Source organism: Nerophis lumbriciformis, linkage group LG33, assembly GCF_033978685.3.
Source record: "Nerophis lumbriciformis linkage group LG33, RoL_Nlum_v2.1, whole genome shotgun sequence".
NCBI classification, from domain to species: domain Eukaryota; kingdom Metazoa; phylum Chordata; class Actinopteri; order Syngnathiformes; family Syngnathidae; genus Nerophis; species Nerophis lumbriciformis.
Genome location: NC_084580.2, coordinates 23,461,391 through 23,484,161, shown reverse-complemented (window position 1 = coordinate 23,484,161; position 22,771 = coordinate 23,461,391). Strand labels below are relative to the sequence as shown.

Here is a 22,771-nt window from a genome sequence, read left to right as displayed (position 1 = left end):
TTTGCAAACCAGTAATTATAGTCTGCAAATCATGTGTTGTCCTTGAGTGTCGGTGCAGTCTAGAGCTCGGTAGAGTTACCGTGTAATACTCTTCCATATCAGTAGGTGGCAGCCGTTAGCTAATTGCTTTGTAGATGTCGGAAACAGCGGCAGGTAAAAAGGTGTCTAATGCTTAAACCAAAAATAAACAAAAGGTGAGTGCCCCTAAGAAAAAGCAATGAAGCTTAGGGAAGGCTATGCAGAACGAAACTAAAACTGCACTGGCTACAAAGTAAACAAAAACAGAATGCTGGACGACAGCAAAGACTTACTGTGGAGCAAAGACGGACATGACATGACAATCAACAATGTCCCCACAAAGAAGGATAAAAACAACTGAAATATTCTTGATTGCTAAAACAAAGTAGATGCGGGAAATATCGCTCAAAGGAAGACATGAAACTGCTACAGGAAAAAGAGGAAAAGCCACCAAAATAGGAGCGCAAGACAAGAACTAAAACACTACACACAAGAAAACAGCAAAAAACTCAAAATAATTCACGGCGTGAGGTGACAGGTCGTGACAGTACAGCTACTTTGAGACAAGAGCTATATTGATGCATGCTTGGTTATGGTTTAAAGTCATGTCCAACAATTGCGACGACAACTTTTTACTGTCAACTGAGTTTTTTAGTGATTTCTGCTGGTGGTGTGCCTCCGGATTTGTTCAACGCAAAAAATGTGCCATGGCTCAAAAAAGGTTGAAAAACACTGCTCTAGAGGACGATGTCAGTAAATACACAACATTGTTACTATGTCTTACATTGTTGTATTCATATGTGTTTATTCATCCATCCATGACTTGTTTCAGCTTTAGTTTTTACTTCCTGATCCAACCCTTGCTTGGAATGTAACCTTGGCTTGGAATCTAACCCATGCAAGGCAGAACTGCCAAGTGTGACTGACTATTACAAACAGAACTAAAACACTGGTTGGGGGCGTGGTTAAGAGGGGAGGAGTATATTGACAGCTAGAATTCACCAAGTCAAGTATTTCATATACTGTATATATATATATATATATATATATATATATATATATATCCTGAAAATATGCAAACAAAACTGTGTTTAGATAATTGATACTTCAAACTTGCATAAATAAATATTAAAGAATATAACATAACTTGGCTTCTGAGAGCTTCAAAATGTAATGAATAAAATGCTAAAGTTGTTGATAAACAAGCAATTATTTTAATAATTAAATATGGTCATTTCAAATGAATTATTATGATAATTTAAAATGAATTATTTCAAATATGTTTATTTTAATTCTATGGCTGGATGTAATAAGGAGTCAGAAAAAATACAAATAAAAATACAATTATGTTTTTAGCAAAATATAGTAAAAATGTATTTATTTTTTTATTTTATTTTTTAATTAATAAATATATTTATTTTTATGTAAGATAAACATAATAATACAATTTGTCTCTAGTCTGGATGATTTAGTTCTTGTCACCCTGTTGTCCTCCCGTTGTGAAAAAAGGCTGTCCTCACTCAGGTCCGCATGGAGCTGGAGGCCACCTCCAGCTCCGGCTGAAAATCGGGAGATTTTCGGGAGAATATTTGTCCCTGGAGTTTTTCGGGAAAGGCGCTGAAGTTCGGGAGTCTCCCGGAAAATTTGGGAGGGTTGGCAAGTATGACTAACACCCTCCCCGGATTGTTAATAATCAAATGTAAACTGTTAAGGTGTTTGAGCTTCGTGGAGTTCTTTATGCGTGCACATGAATGACACTTTCATCGAGTCTGTTCAACGTCCTCTCACACGAGGATAACTTTATTTCTTCTTCTTGAACATACAACTGCTGCGGTGTTAAACACTACACAGCACCAGAGCGCCCCAAGTGGAGAACATGCGCTACAACATCCAACCTCTACCACAAAGCTACACAGAGTAAGAGCGCAGATATATACAATCTTAACACCCCCACTCGCTATTAGCTCACTGTGTTAAACCAATTTGTAAACAATATTTCAAGAACATCTTCCATCATCCTGTTTTGTTAAGATTCCTCCTTCTAGTCTTTATCCCAAAATGCCAAACATATTCTGGGAAAAACATTTCAACTTCTGTTTAGTAGCTGGTTTTGTCAGGATATCAGCAACCATTTGTTCTGTAGGGCAATATTCCAGTAATACCCTACCAGTAGCAACAATGTCTCTTATGAAATGGTATTTCACATCAATGTGTTTGCATCTTTGTCTGTTAACAGGATTTTTAGTGAGTGCAATCGTACCTTGGTTATCTTCGTACACTTTTGTTTTAACATATTGATAGTTATCAAGTCCTTTTAGTAGCTGTTCAATGTAAAGACACTCCTGTATAGCTGAAGCTAACGAAATGTACTCTGCTTCACAGGTAGAAAGAGCTACTGTTGGTTGTTTTCCTGTCTTCCATGAAATGAATGAACTGCCTTCACACAAAGTTGCACAATAGCCTGATGTGCTACGTCTGTCTGTTTCATTTGATGCCCAACTTGCATCACAGTAAACTGTCAGACCGAGTCTTTCAGTTACATTCTTCTTGAAGTTAAGTCCTTGTTCTGATGTACCTTTTAGGTATCTGAATACATGTTTCACTGTATTCCAATGTTCCATAGTAGGTTCATTAAAGTGTTGAGATAGTTTACTCACAACAAAGCTTATGTCAGGTCGAGTGCATGTTGATAAGTAAATTAAACTTCCCACTGCTTCTCTGTACTGTCTTGGTTGTTTCAACTTTTCAGCATTTTCTGCGTAATCAAGTTTTGGTTCACAAGGAGTTTCTCTTGGTTTACAATTTTCCATATCAAACCTTTGTAAAACCTTTTTCACATATCTCTCTTGTGACATTTTGACTAGTCCATTTGTTTGTGCAAAGTCTATTCCTAAGAAATGTTTTAGGATTCCCAAATCCTTCATTTTGAATCTCTGAGTTAACATTCTTTTTACATCCTGCATTGATTTTTCACTTGAAGCAGCTAAAATAAGGTCATCTACCCAAATAATAAGTATTACCTTTTGACCATATTTTTCTCTTGTGTACACACAATGATCTGCTTCATTTTGCACAAAGTCATTTTCACATAAATGGGTGTGTAACACTGTATTCCAGTTTCTGCCCGACTGTTTGAGTCCATACAATGATTTGTTCAGTTTACATACCAGTTTTTCACCAGTGTTAGAGTTACATACATAGATATGAAGACATAGATGTACATACATAGATATGAAGACATAGATGTACATACATAGATATGAAGACATAGATGTACATACATAGATATGAAGACATAGATGTACATACATAGATATGAAGACATAGATGTACATACATAGACATGAAGACATAGATGTACATACATAGACATGAAGACATAGATGTACATACATAGATATGAAGACATAGATGTACATACAGATAGATGCTGCTTCCCACACTGCTGTCCTTTGGAAGCATGCATCATCACGGCCGCCATCTTGAGCAGGAGTAAGTCCTGTCTATTTACTGCATTAGTCCTTTGACACACAAGTCTATCAGTCATTGAAATCACCTTAACTCAAACAACATTTACTTCGAATAGACCAACATTTTATGTATCGTTTTTATGAGACGCTAGAAAGGTAACTTCCTGTCTGTCTAATGGTACGTCCCTGGGTCCGATCAACACTTTACTTGTCTGTCTAATGGTACGTCCCTGGGTCTGATCAACGCTTTACTTGTCTGTCTAATGGTACGTCCCTGGGTCTGATCAACACTTTACTTGTCTGTCTAATGGTACGTCCCTGGGTCTGATCAACACTTTACTTGTCTGTCTAATGGTACGTCCCTGGGTCTGATCAACACTTTACTTGTCTGTCTAATGGTACGTCCCTGGGTCTGATCAACACTTTACTTGTCTGTCTAATGGTACGTCCCTGGGTCTGATCAACACTTTACTTGTCTGTCTAATGGTACGTCCCTGGGTCTGATCAACACTTTACTTGTCTGTCTAATGGTACGTCCCTGGGTCTGATCAACACTTTACTTGTCTGTCTAATGGTACGTCCCTGGGTCTGATCAACATACATTTTAAATGTAATGTAACATACTCTCTCTAATTGGTCAAATCCCCTCAGGTGACTACAGAGCACCTTGTTGGCCAAACTCTCTTTCTACACGACTCTGGAAAGGAGCACACATCAGTGACCTCTAGAGCAGTGTTTTTCAACCACTGTGCCGCGTCACACTTGTGTGCCGTGAGATACAGTCTGGTGTGCCGTGGGAGATGATCTAAATTCACTTATTTGGGTTAAAAATATTTTTTGCAAACCAGTAATTATAGTCTGCAAATCATGTGTTGTCCTTGAGTGTCGGTGCAGTCTAGAGCTCGGTAGAGTAACCGTGTAATACTCTTCCATATCAGTAGGTGGCAGCCGTTAGCTAATTGCTTTGTAGATGTCGGAAACAGCGGCAGGTAAAAAGGTGTCTAATGCTTAAACCAAAAATAAACAAAAGGTGAGTGCCCCTAAGAAACAGCAATGAAGCTTAGGGAAGGCTATGCAGAACAAAACTAAAATTGCACTGGCTACAAAGTAAACAAAAACAGAATGCTGGACGACAGCAAAGACTTACTGTGGAGCAAAGACGGACATGACATGACAATCAACAATGTCCCCACAAAGAAGGATAAAAACAACTGAAATATTCTTGATTGCTAAAACAAAGTAGATGCGGGAAATATCGCTCAAAGGAAGACATGAAACTGCTACAGGAAAAAGAGGAAAAGCCACCAAAATAGGAGCGCAAGACAAGAACTAAAACACTACACACAAGAAAACAGCAAAAAACTCAAAATAATTCACGGCGTGAGGTGACAGGTCGTGACAGTACAGCTACTTTGAGACAAGAGCTATATTGATGCATGCTTGGTTATGGTTTAAAGTCATGTCCAACAATTGCGACGACAACTTTTTACTGCCAACTGAGTTTTTTAGTGATTTCTGCTGGTGGTGTGCCTCCGGATTTGTTCAACGCAAAAAATGTGCCATGGCTCAAAAAAGGTTGAAAAACACTGCTCTAGAGGACGATGTCAGTAAATACACAACATTGTTACTATGTCTTACATTGTTGTATTCATATGTGTTTATTCATCCATCCATGACTTGTTTCAGCTTTAGTTTTTACTTCCTGATCCAACCCTTGCTTGGAATGTAACCCATGCAAGGCAGAACTGCCAAGTGTGATTGACTATCACAAACTAAATAAAACACTGGTTGGGGGCGTGGTTAAGAGGGGAGGAGTATATTGACAGCTAGAATTCACCAAGTCAAGTATTTCATATATATATATATATATATATATATATATATATATATATATATATATATATATATATATATATATATATATATATATATATATATCCTGAAAATATGCAAACAAAACTGTGTTTAGATAATTGATACTTCAAACTTGCATAAATAAATATTAAAGAATATAACATAACTTGGCTTCTGAGAGCTTCAAAATGTAGTGAATAAAATGCTAAAGTTGTTGATAAACAAGCAATTATTTTAATAATTAAATATGGTCATTTCAAATGAATTATTATGATAATTTAAAATGAATTATTTCAAATATGTTTATTTTAATTCTATGGCTGGATGTAATAAGGAGTCAGAAAAAATACAAATAAAAATACAATTATGTTTTTAGCAAAATATAGTAAAATTTTATTTATTTTTTTATTTTATTTTTTAATTAATAAATATATTTATTTTTATGTAAGATAAACATAATAATACAATTTGTCTCTAGTCTGGATGATTTAGTTCTTGTCACCCTGTTGTCCTCCCGTTGTGAAAAAAGGCTGTCCTCACTCAGGTCCGCATGGAGCTGGATGCCACCTCCAGCTCCGGCTGAAAATCGGGAGATTTTCGGGAGAATATTTGTCCCTGGAGTTTTTCGGGAAAGGCGCTGAAGTTCGGGAGTCTCCCGGAAAATTTGGGAGGGTTGGCAAGTATGACTAACACCCTCCCCGGATTGTTAATAATCAAATGTAAACTGTTAAGGTGTTTGAGCTTCGTGGAGTTCTTTATGCGTGCACATGAATGACACTTTCATCGAGTCTGTTCAACGTTCTCTCACACGAGGATAACTTTATTTCTTCTTCTTGAACATACAACTGCTGCGGTGTTAAACACTACACAGCACCAGAGCGCCCCAAGTGGAGAACATGCGCTACAACATCCAACCTCTACCACAAAGCTACACAGAGTAAGAGCGCAGATATATACAATCTTAACACCCCCACTCGCTATTAGCTCACTGTGTTAAACCAATTTGTAAACAATATTTCAAGAACATCTTCCATCATCCTGTTTTGTTAAGATTCCTCCTTCTAGTCTTTATCCCAAAATGCCAAACATATTCTGTGAAAAACATTTCAACTTCTGTTTAGTAGCTGGTTTTGTCAGGATATCAGCAACCATTTGTTCTGTAGGGCAATATTCCAGTAATACCCTACCAGTAGCAACAATGTCTCTTATGAAATGGTATTTCACATCAATGTGTTTGCATCTTTGTCTGTTAACAGGATTTTTAGTGAGTGCAATCGTACCTTGGTTATCTTCGTACACTTTTGTTTTAACATATTGATAGTTATCAAGTCCTTTTAGTAGCTGTTCAATGTAAAGACACTCCTGTATAGCTGAAGCTAACGAAATGTACTCTGCTTCACAGGTAGAAAGAGCTACTGTTGGTTGTTTTCTTGTCTTCCATGAAATGAATGAACTGCCTTCACACAAAGTTGCACAATAGCCTGATGTGCTACGTCTGTCTGTTTCATTTGATGCCCAACTTGCATCACAGTAAACTGTCAGACCGAGTCTTTCAGTTACATTCTTCTTGAAGTTAAGTCCTTGTTCTGATGTACCTTTTAGGTATCTGAATACATGTTTCACTGTATTCCAATGTTCCATAGTAGGTTCATTAAAGTGTTGAGATAGTTTACTCACAACAAAGCTTATGTCAGGTCGAGTGCATGTTGATAAGTAAATTAAACTTCCCACTGCTTCTCTGTACTGTCTTGGTTGTTTCAACTTTTCAGCATTTTCTGCGTACCGGTAATCAAGTTTTGGTTCACAAGGAGTTTCTCTTGGTTTACAATTTTCCATATCAAACCTTTGTAAAACCTTTTTCACATATCTCTCTTGTGACATTTTGACTAGTCCATTTGTTTGTGCAAAGTCTATTCCTAAGAAATGTTTTAGGATTCCCAAATCCTTCATTTTGAATCTCTGAGTTAACATTCTTTTTACATCCTGCATTGATTTTTCACTTGAAGCAGCTAAAATAAGGTCATCTACCCAAATAATAAGTATTACCTTTTGACCATATTTTTCTCTTGTGTACACACAATGATCTGCTTCAATTTGCACAAAGTCATTTTCACATAAATGGGTGTGTAACACTGTATTCCAGTTTCTGCCCGACTGTTTGAGTCCATACAATGATTTGTTCAGTTTACATACCAGTTTTTCACCAGTGTTAGAGTTACATACATAGATATGAAGACATAGATGTACATACATAGATATGAAGACATAGATGTACATACATAGATATGAAGACATAGATGTACATACATAGATATGAAGACATAGATGTACATACATAGACATGAAGACATAGATGTACATACATAGACATGAAGACATAGATGCTGCTTCCCACACTGCTGTCCTTTGGAAGCATGCATCATCACGGCCGCCATCTTGAGCAGGAGTAAGTCCTGTCTATTTACTGCATTAGTCCTTTGACACACAAGTCTATCAGTCATTGAAATCACCTTAACTCAAACAACATTTACTTCGAATAGACCAACATTTTATGTATCGTTTTTATGAGACGCTAGAAAGGTAACTTCCTGTCTGTCTAATGGTACGTCCCTGGGTCCGATCAACACTTTACTTGTCTGTCTAATGGTACGTCCCTGGGTCTGATCAACACTTTACTTGTCTGTCTAATGGTACGTCCCTGGGTCCGATCAACACTTTACTTGTCTGTCTAATGGTACGTCCGTGGGTCTGATCAACACTTTACTTGTCTGTCTAATGGTACGTCCCTGGGTCTGATCAACACTTTACTTGTCTTTCTAATGGTACGTCCCTGGGTCTGAGCAACACTTTACTTGTCTGTCTAATGGTACGTCCCTGGGTCTGATCAACACTTTACTTGTCTGTCTAATGGTACGTCCCTGGGTCTGATCAATACTTTACTTGTCTGTCTAATGGTACGTCCCTGGGTCTGATCAACACTTTACTTGTCTGTCTAATGGTACGTCCCTGGGTCTGATCAACGCTTTACTTGTCTGTCTAATGGTACGTCCCTGGGTCTGATCAACACTTTACTTGTCTGTCTAATGGTACGTCCCTGGGTCTGATCAACACTTTACTTGTCTGTCTAATGGTACGTCCCTGGGTCTGATCAACACTTTACTTGTCTGTCTAATGGTACGTCCCTGGGTCTGATCAACACTTTACTTGTCTGTCTAATGGTACGTCCCTGGGTCTGATCAACATACATTTTAAATGTAATGTAACATACTCTCTCTAATTGGTCAAATCCCCTCAGGTGACTACAGAGCACCTTGTTGGCCAAACTCTCTTTCTACACGACTCTGGAAAGGAGCACACATCAGTGACCTCTAGAGCAGTGTTTTTCAACCACTGTGCCGCGTCACACTTGTGTGCCGTGAGATACAGTCTGGTGTGCCGTGGGAGATGATCTAAATTCACTTATTTGGGTTAAAAATATTTTTTGCAAACCAGTAATTATAGTCTGCAAATCATGTGTTGTCCTTGAGTGTCGGTGCAGTCTAGAGCTCGGTAGAGTAACCGTGTAATACTCTTCCATATCAGTAGGTGGCAGCCGTTAGCTAATTGCTTTGTAGATGTCGGAAACAGCGGCAGGTAAAAAGGTGTCTAATGCTTAAACCAAAAATAAACAAAAGGTGAGTGCCCCTAAGAAAAAGCAATGAAGCTTAGGGAAGGCTATGCAGAACGAAACTAAAACTGCACTGGCTACAAAGTAAACAAAAACAGAATGCTGGACGACAGCAAAGACTTACTGTGGAGCAAAGACGGACATGACATGACAATCAACAATGTCCCCACAAAGAAGGATAAAAACAACTGAAATATTCTTGATTGCTAAAACAAAGTAGATGCGGGAAATATCGCTCAAAGGAAGACATGAAACTGCTACAGGAAAAAGAGGAAAAGCCACCAAAATAGGAGCGCAAGACAAGAACTAAAACACTACACACAAGAAAATAGCAAAAAACTCAAAATAATTCACGGCGTGAGGTGACAGGTCGTGACAGTACAGCTACTTTGAGACAAGAGCTATATTGATGCATGCTTGGTTATGGTTTAAAGTCATGTCCAACAATTGCGACGACAACGTTTTACTGTCAACTGAGTTTTTTAGTGATTTCTGCTGGTGGTGTGCCTCCGGATTTGTTCAACGCAAAAAATGTGCCATGGCTCAAAAAAGGTTGAAAAACACTGCTCTAGAGGACGATGTCAGTAAATACACAACATTGTTACTATGTCTTACATTGTTGTATTCATATGTGTTTATTCATCCATCCATGACTTGTTTCAGCTTTAGTTTTTACTTCCTGATCCAACCCTTGCTTGGAATGTAACCTTGGCTTGGAATGTAACCCATGCAAGGCAGAACTGCCAAGTGTGACTGACTATCACAAACTAAATAAAACACTGGTTGGGGGCGTGGTTAAGAGGGGAGGAGTATATTGACAGCTAGAATTCACCAAGTCAAGTATTTCATATACGTATATATATATATATATATATATATATATATATATATATATATATATATATATATATATATATATATATATATATATATATATATATATATATATATATCCTGAAAATATGCAAACAAAACTGTGTTTAGATAATTGATACTTCAAACTTGCATAAATAAATATTAAAGAATATAACATAACTTGGCTTCTGAGAGTTTCAAAATGTAATGAATAAAATGCTAAAGTTGTTGATAAACAAGCAATTATTTTAATAATTAAATATGGTCATTTCAAATGAATTATTATGATAATTTAAAATGAATTATTTCAAATATGTTTATTTTAATTCTATGGCTGGATGTAATAAGGAGTCAGAAAAAATACAAATAAAAATACAATTATGTTTTTAGCAAAATATAGTAAAAATGTATTTATTTTTTAATTTTATTTTTTAATTAATAAATATATTTATTTTTATGTAAGATAAACATAATAATACAATTTGTCTCTAGTCTGGATGATTTAGTTCTTGTCACCCTGTTGTCCTCCCGTTGTGAAAAAAGGCTGTCCTCACTCAGGTCCGCATGGAGCTGGAGGCCACCTCCAGCTCCGGCTGAAAATCGGGAGATTTTCGGGAGAATATTTGTCCCTGGAGTTTTTCGGGAAAGGCGCTGAAGTTCGGGAGTCTCCCGGAAAATTTGGGAGGGTTGACAAGTATGACTAACACCCTCCCCGGATTGTTAATAATCAAATGTAAACAATCAAATGTAGATACTTTTCTTATGCTTTCTGATCTCTCTCTCTCTCTCTCTGCCCACTACTTGCTGTCCATATCCTACCAAGTCAGACCTACACTGTTTCAATATCCATTTCTCTGTTCTCAATTGTTGATGACTGATGATAACAACCAAACCTAACCTATGTATATATATATATATATATATATATATATATATATATATATATATATATATATACATGTCTTAATAAGATTATCCAAAAAATAGTGCTCGATACCGTGGTAGAGCGCAATATATGTATGTGTGGGGGAAAAAATCACAAGACTACTTCATCTCTACAGGCCTGTTTCATGAGGGGTTTCCTCAATCCTCAGGAGATTTTAAAAAATTTTTAAATGTGATTTTTTTCCCACACATACATATATATATATATATATATATTATACTCCTCCCCTCTTACCCACGCCCCCAACCACGCCCCGTCCCCAACCACGCCCCCGCCCCTTCCCCCTCCCGAAATCGGAGGTCTCAAGGTTGGCAAGTATGAAATATTTGTGTTAAACATGGACACAATTCTGGACATCAATTATTAGCCAGCTGCACACGTCTAAACTAGCTTCAGTTATATTCCGCAACCAGTAGCAGTAAGAGTTTAGGACTTTACCGCTACAGTTTGTGTGTGTATTATAATAAAGCTGCTTCAAAAAACAGATTGACTTTTATTCTTGTAATGATGATATGACTTTTATTTTGTTAATATTCATGTGTTAGCTGCAGTGGAGGAACTGTACGTGTTGCTGTCTGACAACTTGGCAGTTGGCTCAGGGGAAATTTTATAGCAGCTCGTTTCCGCCTTGTAAACATTTCATGTTTACTCGTCAAGCAAGTTGTCGTCGCCTTGTTTTTCTCTGAGGATTAAAACTAGAAACTTTTTTATTGACTTGTGCACTTGTGACATTTAATGATGAACTTGCTTTTCTTCTTTCTCCTAGTTGTACAAACACACAGCGTGACGCCTGGTAAGTCCACTTTCTTGACAACTTTATACACCTCATTCCTGTAGTGAAATGTGCTGAGAACGGAAACGGATACGACGCGGCGGGTGCACGACGGACCTTTTATGATGTAACACCACTACTAGGATGTCGGCCATGTAAACAACCGGGTTGAAATAAAACATGTTCCAGTCATAACTACCCAGTGTATTATTTATACACATACAATAATACTTCAATTCCTACATGCTCATTTCATCCTAAATACTTCTTCTCATTATTATTGACGCTCTTCTCTTTTCACCAACATCAATCAGTCAATAGTTTGCATCTTCATTTGTTGCTCAAACTTTTCATGAGTCAAACTTGTTCAAGTTGTCTCACTTTAACAGCAAACTACATCAAACTTTTTACTTTAGCATTTCCGGTTTCACTTTTAAATAGGAAAATAACAATAATTAATCCAGGAAACAATCAGTAGTATCAGTTATAAGATGAGATGTAGATCAGAATCATTTAATGTACACAAAAATTACTCTATTGTTGGGATTTATTCTGAAATAATGGATATAATTGACCCCCAAAGGGACAAGCGGTAGTAAGCTGGATGGATGGATTATTGTTTATTGTTTATTGTTTATTGAGGATCCCCATTAGTCGACGCACAAACGCCAGGCTAGTCTTCCTGGGGTTCTTTTCAAAAGTACAAAATAAAATAATGCACAGATCCAGTTACAAATAAAATAAAATAAAATAAAAAAATTCTCCAAATAATAAAATAAAATAATAGTACACAGATCCAGTTACAAAAAAAAAAAGGCAAAGAGAAAAAAAAAGTTCTCAAACTGATAACATGAAAGATGAACTCTTAAGTCTAAAAAGTGACTTTACATGTTTCTTAAATGCTTTTTTACTGGGAATAGTCCTAATATTTAAATGAAGAGTATTGTAATATTGTTGTTGTATTCCATTGTAAACATCCCATAAGGCGCTGCTATATTTCCATGCTTTGGCAGTGACATCACTAGTTTGAACTTCCCCTCACCTAGAAAAACGACTTTTACTTCTCTGCTAGCAACAATGTCATATATTTATTTGACACTTACAGTTGGAGAAGGAAATAAGTCAAGTTATTCATGTGTGTGGTCTTAAAGTGAGGTATAAATATGAAATATTGTCTCTTAGAACAGGAAGTGATTGTTTACTGTGAGAAGCAGCAGTGTTTGAAGTTGAAATGAAGACAACATCATTTCAAATAGGAATTGTTCAACATGAAACTAAACAATCAAATGTTGTTTTTCTGCCTTTTGTCTTTCAGTGATTCATTCACTCAAGTATTTCACCACTGCATCCTCTCAAGTTCCAAACTTCCCAGAGTATGTGAATGTTGGTTATGTTGATGAAGTTGAGATTAGTTACTATGACAACAACATCAGGAAAGCAAAATCCAAACAGGACTGGATGAACAAAATCACAGCAGAGGATCCAAACTACTGGCAGATACAAACAGAGATCAATTTTGTTAGACAACATGTCTCCAAAGTCAACATTGAAAAAGTCATGAAGCGTTTCAACCAAACTGGAGGTTTGTTTATGTTGAACTTTCTACTATTCTAATATATTTGATATTTGTATACTGTATTAAAAACACACATTACTGCACTGATATACCTTGTCTCTGTCCATCCCATAATAACCTAAAACAAAGACATGTGTGTTAGTTTCACTCTGCTTTACAACACTTTGTGTCTCTCAGGTGTTCACACTTTCCAGGAGATGTCAGGATGTGAATGGAATGATGAGACTGATGAGGTTAAAGGTTGGTATCAGTACAGTTATGATGGAGAAGATTTCATATCGTTGGACATGAAAACATGGACATGGACTGCAGCAAAACAACAAGCTTTCCCCACCAAACTCAAGTTGGACCAAGAAATATTTAGACAAGACTACCATAAGTATTATTTCACTGAGCGTTGTCCTTCTTACTTGAAGAAGTATGTGGAGTATGGGAAGAAGGTCCTAATGAGAACAGGTAGAAGCACACCTTGTACTTTCACCTTTTAACATGTTAGCACTCCCCCTATAGGAACATTACTGACATTACACTTTATACTCTTTTCTCGTCACCTCCTTTTCTCTACATCTTTACCTCCATTCTCTCCTTTTCTCTCCATCTTTACCTCCATTCTCTCCCTTTCTCTCTATCTTGACCTTCATTATTTCCTTTTCTCTTCATCTTGACCTTCATTCTCTCCTTTTCCCTCCATCTTTACCTCCATTCTCTCCTTTTTTCTGCATCTTTGCCTTCTTTTCTCTCATCTTTCCCTTCATTTTCTCTTTTTCTCTACATCTTTACCTCCATTCTCTCCTTTTATCACCATATTTACCTTTTATTCTCACCTTTTCTCTCGTCTCTGTCTTTACCTTCATTTACTCCATCGTTACCTTCATTCTCGCCTTTTCTCTCTCTCTTTACCTACATTTTCTCCTCTTTTTCTATCTTTACCTCCATTTTGTCCATTTCTCTCTATCTTTATCTTAATTGTCTCCTTTTCTTTCCAACTTTACCTTTATTCACTCCATCTTTACCTCCATCTTCTCTCCACGTCATCCTCCATCCACACGTCACTTCCTGGGCAGAGCTTCCGGAGGTGTTCCTCCTCCAGAAGACGCCATCCTCTCCGGTCAGCTGCATGGCGACAGGTTTCTACCCCGACCGAGCCGACTTGTTTTGGAGGAAAGACGGCGAGCAGATCTTTGAGGAGCACGGAGAGCTGCTCCCCAACCCCGACGGAACCTTCCAGATGTCGGTGGAGCTGAAAGTGGAGGTGACGGCCGAGGTGGAGGGCAAGTACGAATGTGTGTTCCAGCTGTCTGGCGTCGAGGAGGACCTGGTCACCAAGCTGGAGAGAAGAAGCATCCTGAGCAACGCAAGCCATGAAGGTGAGAAAGACACATGTTGAATAGTGTCAAAGTAACCACCTGATGTTCCTTCATGGGACTTATGAAGCAGCTGTCAAACAAATCAATCATACCATACCAACAGGCAACGTGAGCCTCACTGCCACGCTGGCGGTCCTCGCTGTGGTGGTCCTCTTGATCATCATCATCATCTTCATCATCAAGCGTCGCCGAAGCAGACAAGGTGAGGGACACAAATGTTTCCTCTCTGCTGTCATTCATGAGATGTGAATTTCACCTGCTTTCTCTTTCATTTCAGCCGAATACGATCCAGCTGGTAAGTAAAACATCTTCTCTTTCTTGGAAAGCATAACAATAAACAAAGCAGTGGTAAAGCATCACTCACACACTTTGTAAGTTTACCCCCACAAAGATTGAAATATCATTTATTACATATTCATCTTTGTTATACACCTTTATGTCAGGTATATTCAATATAATTGTCACAGTTCAATTAAAAGTAGAACAGAGGAACCCAAGGATGCAGATGGAATGTGAGTAAATAGTTCTTTACTTAACAAAAAGGCACTCACAACAATAATCCAAAAATAGAAGATAACAAAAAGCGACGGTGCGAAAAAGAGCACCGTGACAAAAAGAACAAAAGCTAATATACAAAGCTAACTAGACTTAGGTCGGAGTTGCAAGACGTGCAAACTAACATAGTACATACCAAGCTGGATGGCACTGGAAATAGCCAAGAAGGTAAGAAGCATAAATACAAGCAGCATAGGAATCTTCATACAACAGGAGTCGAGGAGTGGAATTGCCGAGTGCCATCCAGCTGAAGAGGTGCTGCTTAAATAGTGTAAGGCTGATTGGACACAGCTGTGCACGTCTCACAACTCTGCCCACAGGGAAACACAGGAACTCTAGGAAGAAGACAAAAAATAAAAGCCAGGTCTGCTGCACCAACAAAGGCAAACTGAACACAAACCACAAGATGGCAGCAGGCTGTGACAGTATTCCCCCCCCTAATCAACGGACGCCACCTGGCGGACCTCCTGGTTTTCCGGGAAATCTATGATAAAAATCAGAAATTAGTGATTTATCAATAATAAGGGAACGTGAAATCTAAGAACGATCCTCCGGCGGGTAGCCCTTCCAGTCGAGCAGAAATTGCACCCCCCTGCCCCGCTTCCTGGCGTCCAGAATGGTGTTTACAGTATAGGCTGGTTGACCCTCCACCTGCTGAGGAGCTGGGGGAGACACTGGTGGAGGGCTAAGGTCGCTCGACTCAACAGGCTTTAGGCGGGAGACATGGTAGACCGGATAAGACTTAAAAGACTTGGGTACCTTGAGTCGAGCTGTGACGGGAGTGATCATCTGCTTCACCTCGTATGGTCCGATGAACCTCGGTGCCAGTTTCTTAGACTCTCCTGGCAGTGTAATGTCTTTAGATGATAGCCAAACCTTCTGGCCGGGTTTGTAGTCGGGAGCTGGTCTGCGATGGCGATTTGCCATGATCTGGTTCCGACTGGCCGTGCGAGACAAGGCGGCACGGGTATCACGCCACACACGGTGCACACGGCGCAGGAAGGTAGCCACGGAGGGGACAGTGGACTCGACCTCTTGAGAGGAGAAGATGGGAGGTTGGAAACCATGCACCACATGAAAAGGAGACAGGCCAGTAGATGAACAGATGAGGGTGTTACGGGCATACTCCACCCATGGGAGATAGGTGGACCACAGTGATGGATGCTGGTGACAAACCCATCTCAGAGCCGCCCCTAAGTCCTGGTTGGCTCTTTCCGACTGTCCATTAGATTGTGGGTGGTACCCTGATGACATGCTGACAGTGGCCCCTAACAAGTTGCAGAAGGATCTCCATGTAGCGGATGAAAATTGAGGACCTCTGTCTGACACCACATCCATGGGGATCCCGTGAAGTCGAACCACATGGGTGACCAGAAGCTTGGCGGTCTCCAGGGAGGAGGGAAGTCTGCGAAGGGGGACAAAGTGTGTGAATTTAGAGAATCTGTCTACTATAGTGAGGATGACAGAAAAGCCCCTGGAGATGGGTAGACCTGTGACAAAGTCCAGAGCGATGTGCGGCCATGGACGGGAGGGGATGGGAAGGGGCTGCAGCAACCCTGCAGGAGCTTGATGAGAAGCCTTGCTCCTGGCGCAAACAGGGCATGCAGCCACAAACTTCTTAGTGTCGGTGTGAATGGCAGGCCACCAGAACCACTGTATGAGCAGGAACTCCGTGCGTCTGGCACCTGGATGGCAGGCAATCTTGGAGGTGTGAGCCCACGACAAGACCTCTGCACGTAGAGTTCTTGGCACAAAAAGGCGGCCAGGAGGACATCCAGCAGGTGATGGGGAGTCCTTGATAGCCTCTGACACACGTCTCTCTACCTCCCACTGTACTGCGCCAAGGATCCGGGACTGAGGAAGGATAGTCTCTGGGGGATTGTCTTCTGTAGGAGGAGAGAACATCCTAGACAAGGCATCAGGCCTTCCATTGAGTGAGCCCGGGCGAAAAGTGATACAGAAGTCGAACCTTGTGAGGAAGAGGGACCACCGGGCCTGGCGGGGATTGAGACGTTGGGCAGAGCGGAGTTCGGCTAGGTTCCGATGATCCGTGTAAATGATGAAGGGGTGTTTGGCACCCTCCAGCCAGTGCCTCCATTCTTGAAGGGCGAGGATCACTGCCAGAAGCTCTCGGTTCCTGATATCATAGTTCCTTTCCGCAGGGGAAAGGCGTTTGGAGAAGAAGGCGCAGGGGTGCAATTTCTGATCGGAACTGGAATGCTGGGACAAAACAGCCCCTACCCCGGTGTCCGATGCGTCCACCTCGACAAAAAAGGGGAGATCAGGATTAGCGTGGACTAACACAGGAGCGGAGGTAAAAAAGGCATTTAAGGCGTCAAAAAGCGTGGTCAGCCTCCGAAGACCACACAAAAAGAACCTTAGCGGACGTTAATTTATTTAACGGTTGAGCTATTTTACTGAAGTCTCTAATAAAACGCCGGTAAAAATTAGCAAACCCCAAAAACCTCTGCAGCAGCTTCCTGGAGGACGGTGTTGGCCAGTCTGCAACCGCTTGGACTTTAGCCGGGTCTGGCTTAACCTGCCCCCTCTCAACAATCAATCCCAAAAATTACACTGTGGGCGAATGAAAAGTGCACTTTTGGGACTTGACAAATAAACGGTTCTCCAAAAGTCTCTGTAAGACCAAACAGACATGCTGATGGTGTAATTCAGTGGAGCGTGAAAAAATAAGTATGTCATCCAAGTAGACTACCACAAAACGGCCTATCATGTCACGGAGTACATCATTAATTAAACATTGAAAAACACCAGGAGCATTTGTGAGGCCGAATGGCATGACGCAATATTCGAAATGGCCAAGCGGTCTTCCATTCATCGCCTTCACAAATGCGCACGAGGTGATACGCATTACATAGGTCCAATTTCGTAAATACTACCGCCCCATCCAGTGGAGCAAATGAAGATTCTAGCAGTGGAAGAGGGTATTTATTCTTAAAAGTAATCTTGTTAAGGGCTCGGTAGTCTATACACGGTCGCAACCCACCATCCTTCTTTTTAACAAAGAAAAACCCTGCCGCCACAGGAGCGGAAGAGGGACGAATGTGTCCGGCGGTGAGAGAAGAGGAGATGTATTCCTCCATAGCCTGCTGTTCGGGGCGCGAAATATTATACAGCCGCGAAGAAGGAGGTCAATGGCACAGTCATACGGGCGGTGGGGGGGGGGGGGGGGGGGGGGTGTAGCGACGTAGCCCGGTCTTTACAAAAAACATCACTAAGGAAGTGATATTCGTTAGGAATCAATGAAAGATCAGGGGGCTGAAGACTGGGAAGAATGACAGGTTTAGTAGGAGATGAAGCGGAACGCAAACAGTGACTATGACAGAAAATACTCCAATTAGTAATCTTAAGTGTGGTCCAGTCTTTACTGGGACTGTGACGTCGCAACCATGGAAGTCCAAGAACTACGGGTGCTGAACGAGAAGGCATTATCAGAAAATGAATCTCCTCACGGTGATTACCAGAAGTAAGGAGGGATGTTTCATGTGTCTGATGAGTAATATTAGCCAGGTGGCGCCCATCAAGTGAGCTAACATTTTTCATACGTTCAATACACACAAAAGGAATATTTAAAGACTCCACAAGCCCACTGTCAATAATGTTCTCATCAGCCCCTGAGTCAATAAGTGCCTTAATAGGGCAAGAACCCCCCACCCATGACAGAGTACCTTCCACTTGAAGTCTTCCCACCGTAGAAGATGCAGACGTCGCCACAGGAGCAGGCGGCGAAGGTGGCAAACTCCCCCGTGGAAGATCTCCGGCGGAAGTGGAACGGCCCCCCGTGGGGCGCGCAGGACAGTGAACGACGACGTGGTCTGCAACTCCGCAGTACAGACATAGCTGCAACCTCAGCCGAGGACTCCTCTCTGCTGATGACAGGCGGCTGCCACCCAGCTGCATAGGTATGGGCCCCTCTGGCCCCTCCTCCGGGGCACTGCAGTCAGAAAGCGGAAGCGACCACACCTGAGGCTTGGACGTAGATTGTGTGGAGCTGGTAGGTGACTACCCTCAGGTGGATAGAGGACCCCTCCCCTTCTGGGCGTGTCGCTCTCGTAGGCGGTTGTCCAATTGGATTGAGAGCGAGATGAGCTCCTCGAGGGTCTGGGTCTCATCTCGGACAGCCAGCTCGTCTTGAATACGGGGGCTAAGACTAGCCAAAAATATTCCCCGTAATGCTCTCTCCCCCCAGCCACTCTCCGCTGCCAGGATCCGGAAGGAGACTGAATGGTCCGCTACAGAGGAGGACTCCTGGCGTGTTGCGAGGAGGCGGCCTCCTGCCTCTCGTTCTCTCACTGGGTGATCAAAGACGGTGCGCAGCTCAACAGAAAACAGGGGTAGGCTGGAACGAAGCTCCATAGCCAAGCGTTCTGCTCTTCCAGCCAGTAAACTGAGTACATATGCCACACGGGCGGAGTCTGTTGTATATGTGTGAGGCTGCTGTGCAAAAACTAAAGAGCATTGATATAAAAAAAGTCTGCATTGTCCAAAGTCCCCCTCATACCTGGGCGGATGTGGTATGCTGGGCTCCCGGGTAGGAAAACCCGATGTCGAGGCGAACGAGTAAGAAGAGGTTCCAGCTGCGGGTTGAGTAGCCTCTGAGCCTGGGAGCGAGGGAGGGACAAACGAGCGTGTATGCATCTCCTGCACAAGCGTTGTCAGGTTCGACAAAGTCTGTTCATGATCACTTATTCGTTGACCATGGGCCATGAGGGCCCGCTGGATCTGATTTTCATCTGCGGGTTCCATAATTGACTCGGCAATTCTGTCACAGTTCAATTAAAAGTAGAACAGAGGAACCCAAGGATGCAGATGGAATGTGAGTAAATAGTTATTTACTTAACAAAAAGGCACTCACAACAATAATCCAAAAATAGAAGATAACAAAAAGTGACGGTGCAAAAAAGAGCACCGTGACAAAAAGAACAAAAGCTAATATACAAAGCTAACTAGACTTAGGTCGGAGTTGCAAGACGTGCAAACTAACATAGTACATACCAAGCTGGATGGCACTGGAAATAGCCAAGAAGGTAAGAAGCATAAATACAAGCAGCATAGGAATCTTCATACAACAGGAGTCGAGGAGTGGAATTGCCGAGTGCCACCCAGCTGAAGAGGTGCTGCTTAAATAGTGTAAGGCTGATTGGACACAGCTGTGCACGTCTCACAACTCCGCCCACAGGGAAACACAGGAACTCTAGGTAGAAAAGACAAACAATAAGAGCCAGGTCTGCTGCACCAACAAAGGCAAACTGAACACAAACCACAAGATAGCAGCAGGCGGTGACAATAATATTGACTTTCTGTTTCTGTTACCATCAAAATTCTGGATTGTTGGTATCTTTGTAAGGGTCAACTTGCAAACTTCCTGTTTTAAGGTGTGATGTAGACACGTGTTATAAGTTTAGCAGGAAAATAACCAAACTTCATGAATGTTTTTTGTGACCAACAAGTATGTGCTCCAATCACTACATCACAAACAAATAAGAGTTGTAGAAATAATTGGAAACTCAAGACAGCCATGACATGATGTTCTTTACAAGTGTATGTAAAGAAGAAGATGAAATGGGCAAAGTGAAAGGAAACCGAGGCATGGCACTAATGGGACACTTACCTGACTAAGACACTGGAGGGCTGCTTGCACATGAGCCAAGCTTAACCAGTTTGGAGACTTAGTCTTAGACTAGTCAGGAAGTAGAAGAGCAGAATTCTGCTTCTGATTGAATTGACAGCTGAAAAGATGTGATATGAGTGAAGATGCACCTTCTGGATGGACTTCCTTCACCAGAGTGAGGTGTTGGCTTAGCATGAGCAGCGTAAGCAGCTCACGGTGCGTTTTGTGCTCCCACAGCTGGTGACGCTGGTAACGAGCTCTCAGAGAGACGTGAAGGCTGAAGGCTGAGTGAGACACAGCAGTCGGCACACAGTGAGGACTTTTCTTTTTCATGCACCTCCAAATGTTCTTCTGACTTTGTGTGAAGATGATGTTCACTCTGCCACATGCTAACATCTGCACTTGGATTCACCTGCTTTGCTGAGTCATCTTCTTCCTCCAGGATGCTTTGTGCACTGGAACACAGAGAGATGTCTCCATCGCTGAGGGACCTCATCACACTTGGACATTTATGCACTAATTGCTCCTCATCTCATCCATCATGTCTTCTTTGACTCTTTATGGCTGAGAAAATCTGCATTTTTCAACAATATTCTGCCAGTCAATCACGTTGATGTTGATCTTTGTGTCCATGTAGTTGTGATGTCATCATTTGGGGCTCATGTGTCATCACATTGACAAGGATTTCTTCTTTCCTTTTCAAACCAATAGACAGCTGCTTATCAGTGAATATCACCTTGTGTCACATGTCATCATTATTTCTACTAATATTTTGGAACAATAGTACCATTTTTAAGTACTTTAGTATGTTAATGTTAATTGTTTATGTAACATTTAAGAATGATGATTATGAGAACTGCTGTCCAGTTGTTATATCTTGTTTTCTGATGACATTAGTCTCATTTGCAAGGCAGTTGCACTTCCAAGACCATTAGATGGCAGCACTGTATAACTATTTATGGTAGTTTGTCAAACTAGAAAGTGGCTTTTTTTCAGGAAGAGGAATTTGTTAGCTTGCGCCCTACAAAGTGCCAATACTGTAAGAATTGTCCTCATTACACAAAACTGTAAAATTCTAACTATAATCTTAGTTGTAGTTTCCTTGACCAAATTCCAAGGTGTTGAAATCGCCATGTAAAATCGCCCATGCTAATAGTAGCCTGTCTATGGCAAATCCTATGTAAATTAGCAATAAGCTAGCACATTTTGAAAGAGTGTAACATTACTTTACGTTTGAGTGTTTTTTTATGAAGCACACTTTGTTGGTGTTGAAAATGGCAACGTGACTTAGAGGGAGTTTGGCTGAGTCCGGCCTGAGTGCTGCTTGAGTGATTGTTTACGTGTTTAGTCTGAAAGCAGACATGACCAGTCTGAAACCGGACATGACGTCACATGCAACAAAGGTATCCAACTATGGCACCGTTTGATTTTACGTGAATTGATAGTACCGAGGGAATTGGGTCATTACCTACAAAAGTACTGAATTTGGTAGCCAACCCTACCAGTTAGTGTGACGGAGGGGGACAGTGACACAACATTTTTATGACAAAGCGTTGCAAAATATTTATATTTTTTTAAACAATTTGCTGTTTTTCCGTTTCTTTTTGCATAGTCATATTTTTGCTTGTTTGCCAAACATGGCGAGGATGTCATTTGGGAAGTAAACAAGGTAGGCTGTTCATATACTCTTGATATTCAGTGTTTTATGTGTACTATGTTTCATGTACATTCTGGCTGTTTTTTTCAGTAAAAACTTGACAAATACAATTCTGTGTTGGAGGTGGTTTGTCATTACACACATGATAACACTTTTAGCTTGCAGTCATGCAAAACAAGTGTCAAATGTCTCAAGTATTCCTGTTAAAAAAAAAAAAAAAAAAAAGCACATACAGAAAATTGTGAGACAAAAAATTTGATTTTTTTTTTTCCAGCTGTTTGAATTATTTAGTGTGAATTTGTTGTTGCCAACCGTCTCTTGAAAAAGAGAATTAGAATGAGAAACAAAAGTGCGTGTCATGTAATGAGCCTAAAAGGGCCGCATTTTGTCTGGTGTTATTGCCGT

At 40.7% G+C, this 22,771-nt stretch overlaps 1 protein-coding gene across 3 annotated transcripts; it reads left to right on the top strand.

Moving 5' to 3' along the window:
- Positions 1 to 11,458: 11,458 nt before the first annotated feature.
- Positions 11,459 to 22,476, top strand: LOC133575768 (major histocompatibility complex class I-related gene protein-like). 3 transcript variants are annotated; one of them, XM_061928593.1, is made up of 8 exons: positions 11,459 to 11,603; positions 12,898 to 13,164; positions 13,336 to 13,614; positions 14,223 to 14,525; positions 14,629 to 14,727; positions 14,803 to 14,820; positions 20,947 to 21,007; positions 21,152 to 22,476. In XM_061928593.1, the coding sequence occupies exons 1-7, from the start codon at positions 11,546 to 11,548 to the stop codon at positions 20,988 to 20,990; spliced, it is 1,068 nt and encodes a 355-aa protein (XP_061784577.1). In that variant the 5' UTR covers positions 11,459 to 11,545; the 3' UTR covers positions 20,991 to 21,007; positions 21,152 to 22,476. The 3 variants fall into 3 exon arrangements, with proteins under 3 accessions (XP_061784577.1, XP_061784576.1, XP_061784575.1); XM_061928592.1 differs by having other exon boundaries at positions 20,947 to 21,021; XM_061928591.1 differs by having other exon boundaries at positions 20,947 to 22,476.
- Positions 22,477 to 22,771: the final 295 nt, after the last annotated feature.

Excerpts from the sequence above, each read along its gene's own strand:
- LOC133575768 (XM_061928593.1), top strand. The coding sequence starts at position 11,546 with ATGATGAACTTGCTTTTCTTCTTTCTCCTAGTTGTACAAACACACAGC. Across the intron at positions 13,165-13,335 it reads GCGTTTCAACCAAACTGGAG|GTGTTCACACTTTCCAGGAG; the intron begins GTTTGTTTATGT and ends TGTGTCTCTCAG. Across the intron at positions 14,526-14,628 it reads GAGCAACGCAAGCCATGAAG|GCAACGTGAGCCTCACTGCC; the intron begins GTGAGAAAGACA and ends CCATACCAACAG.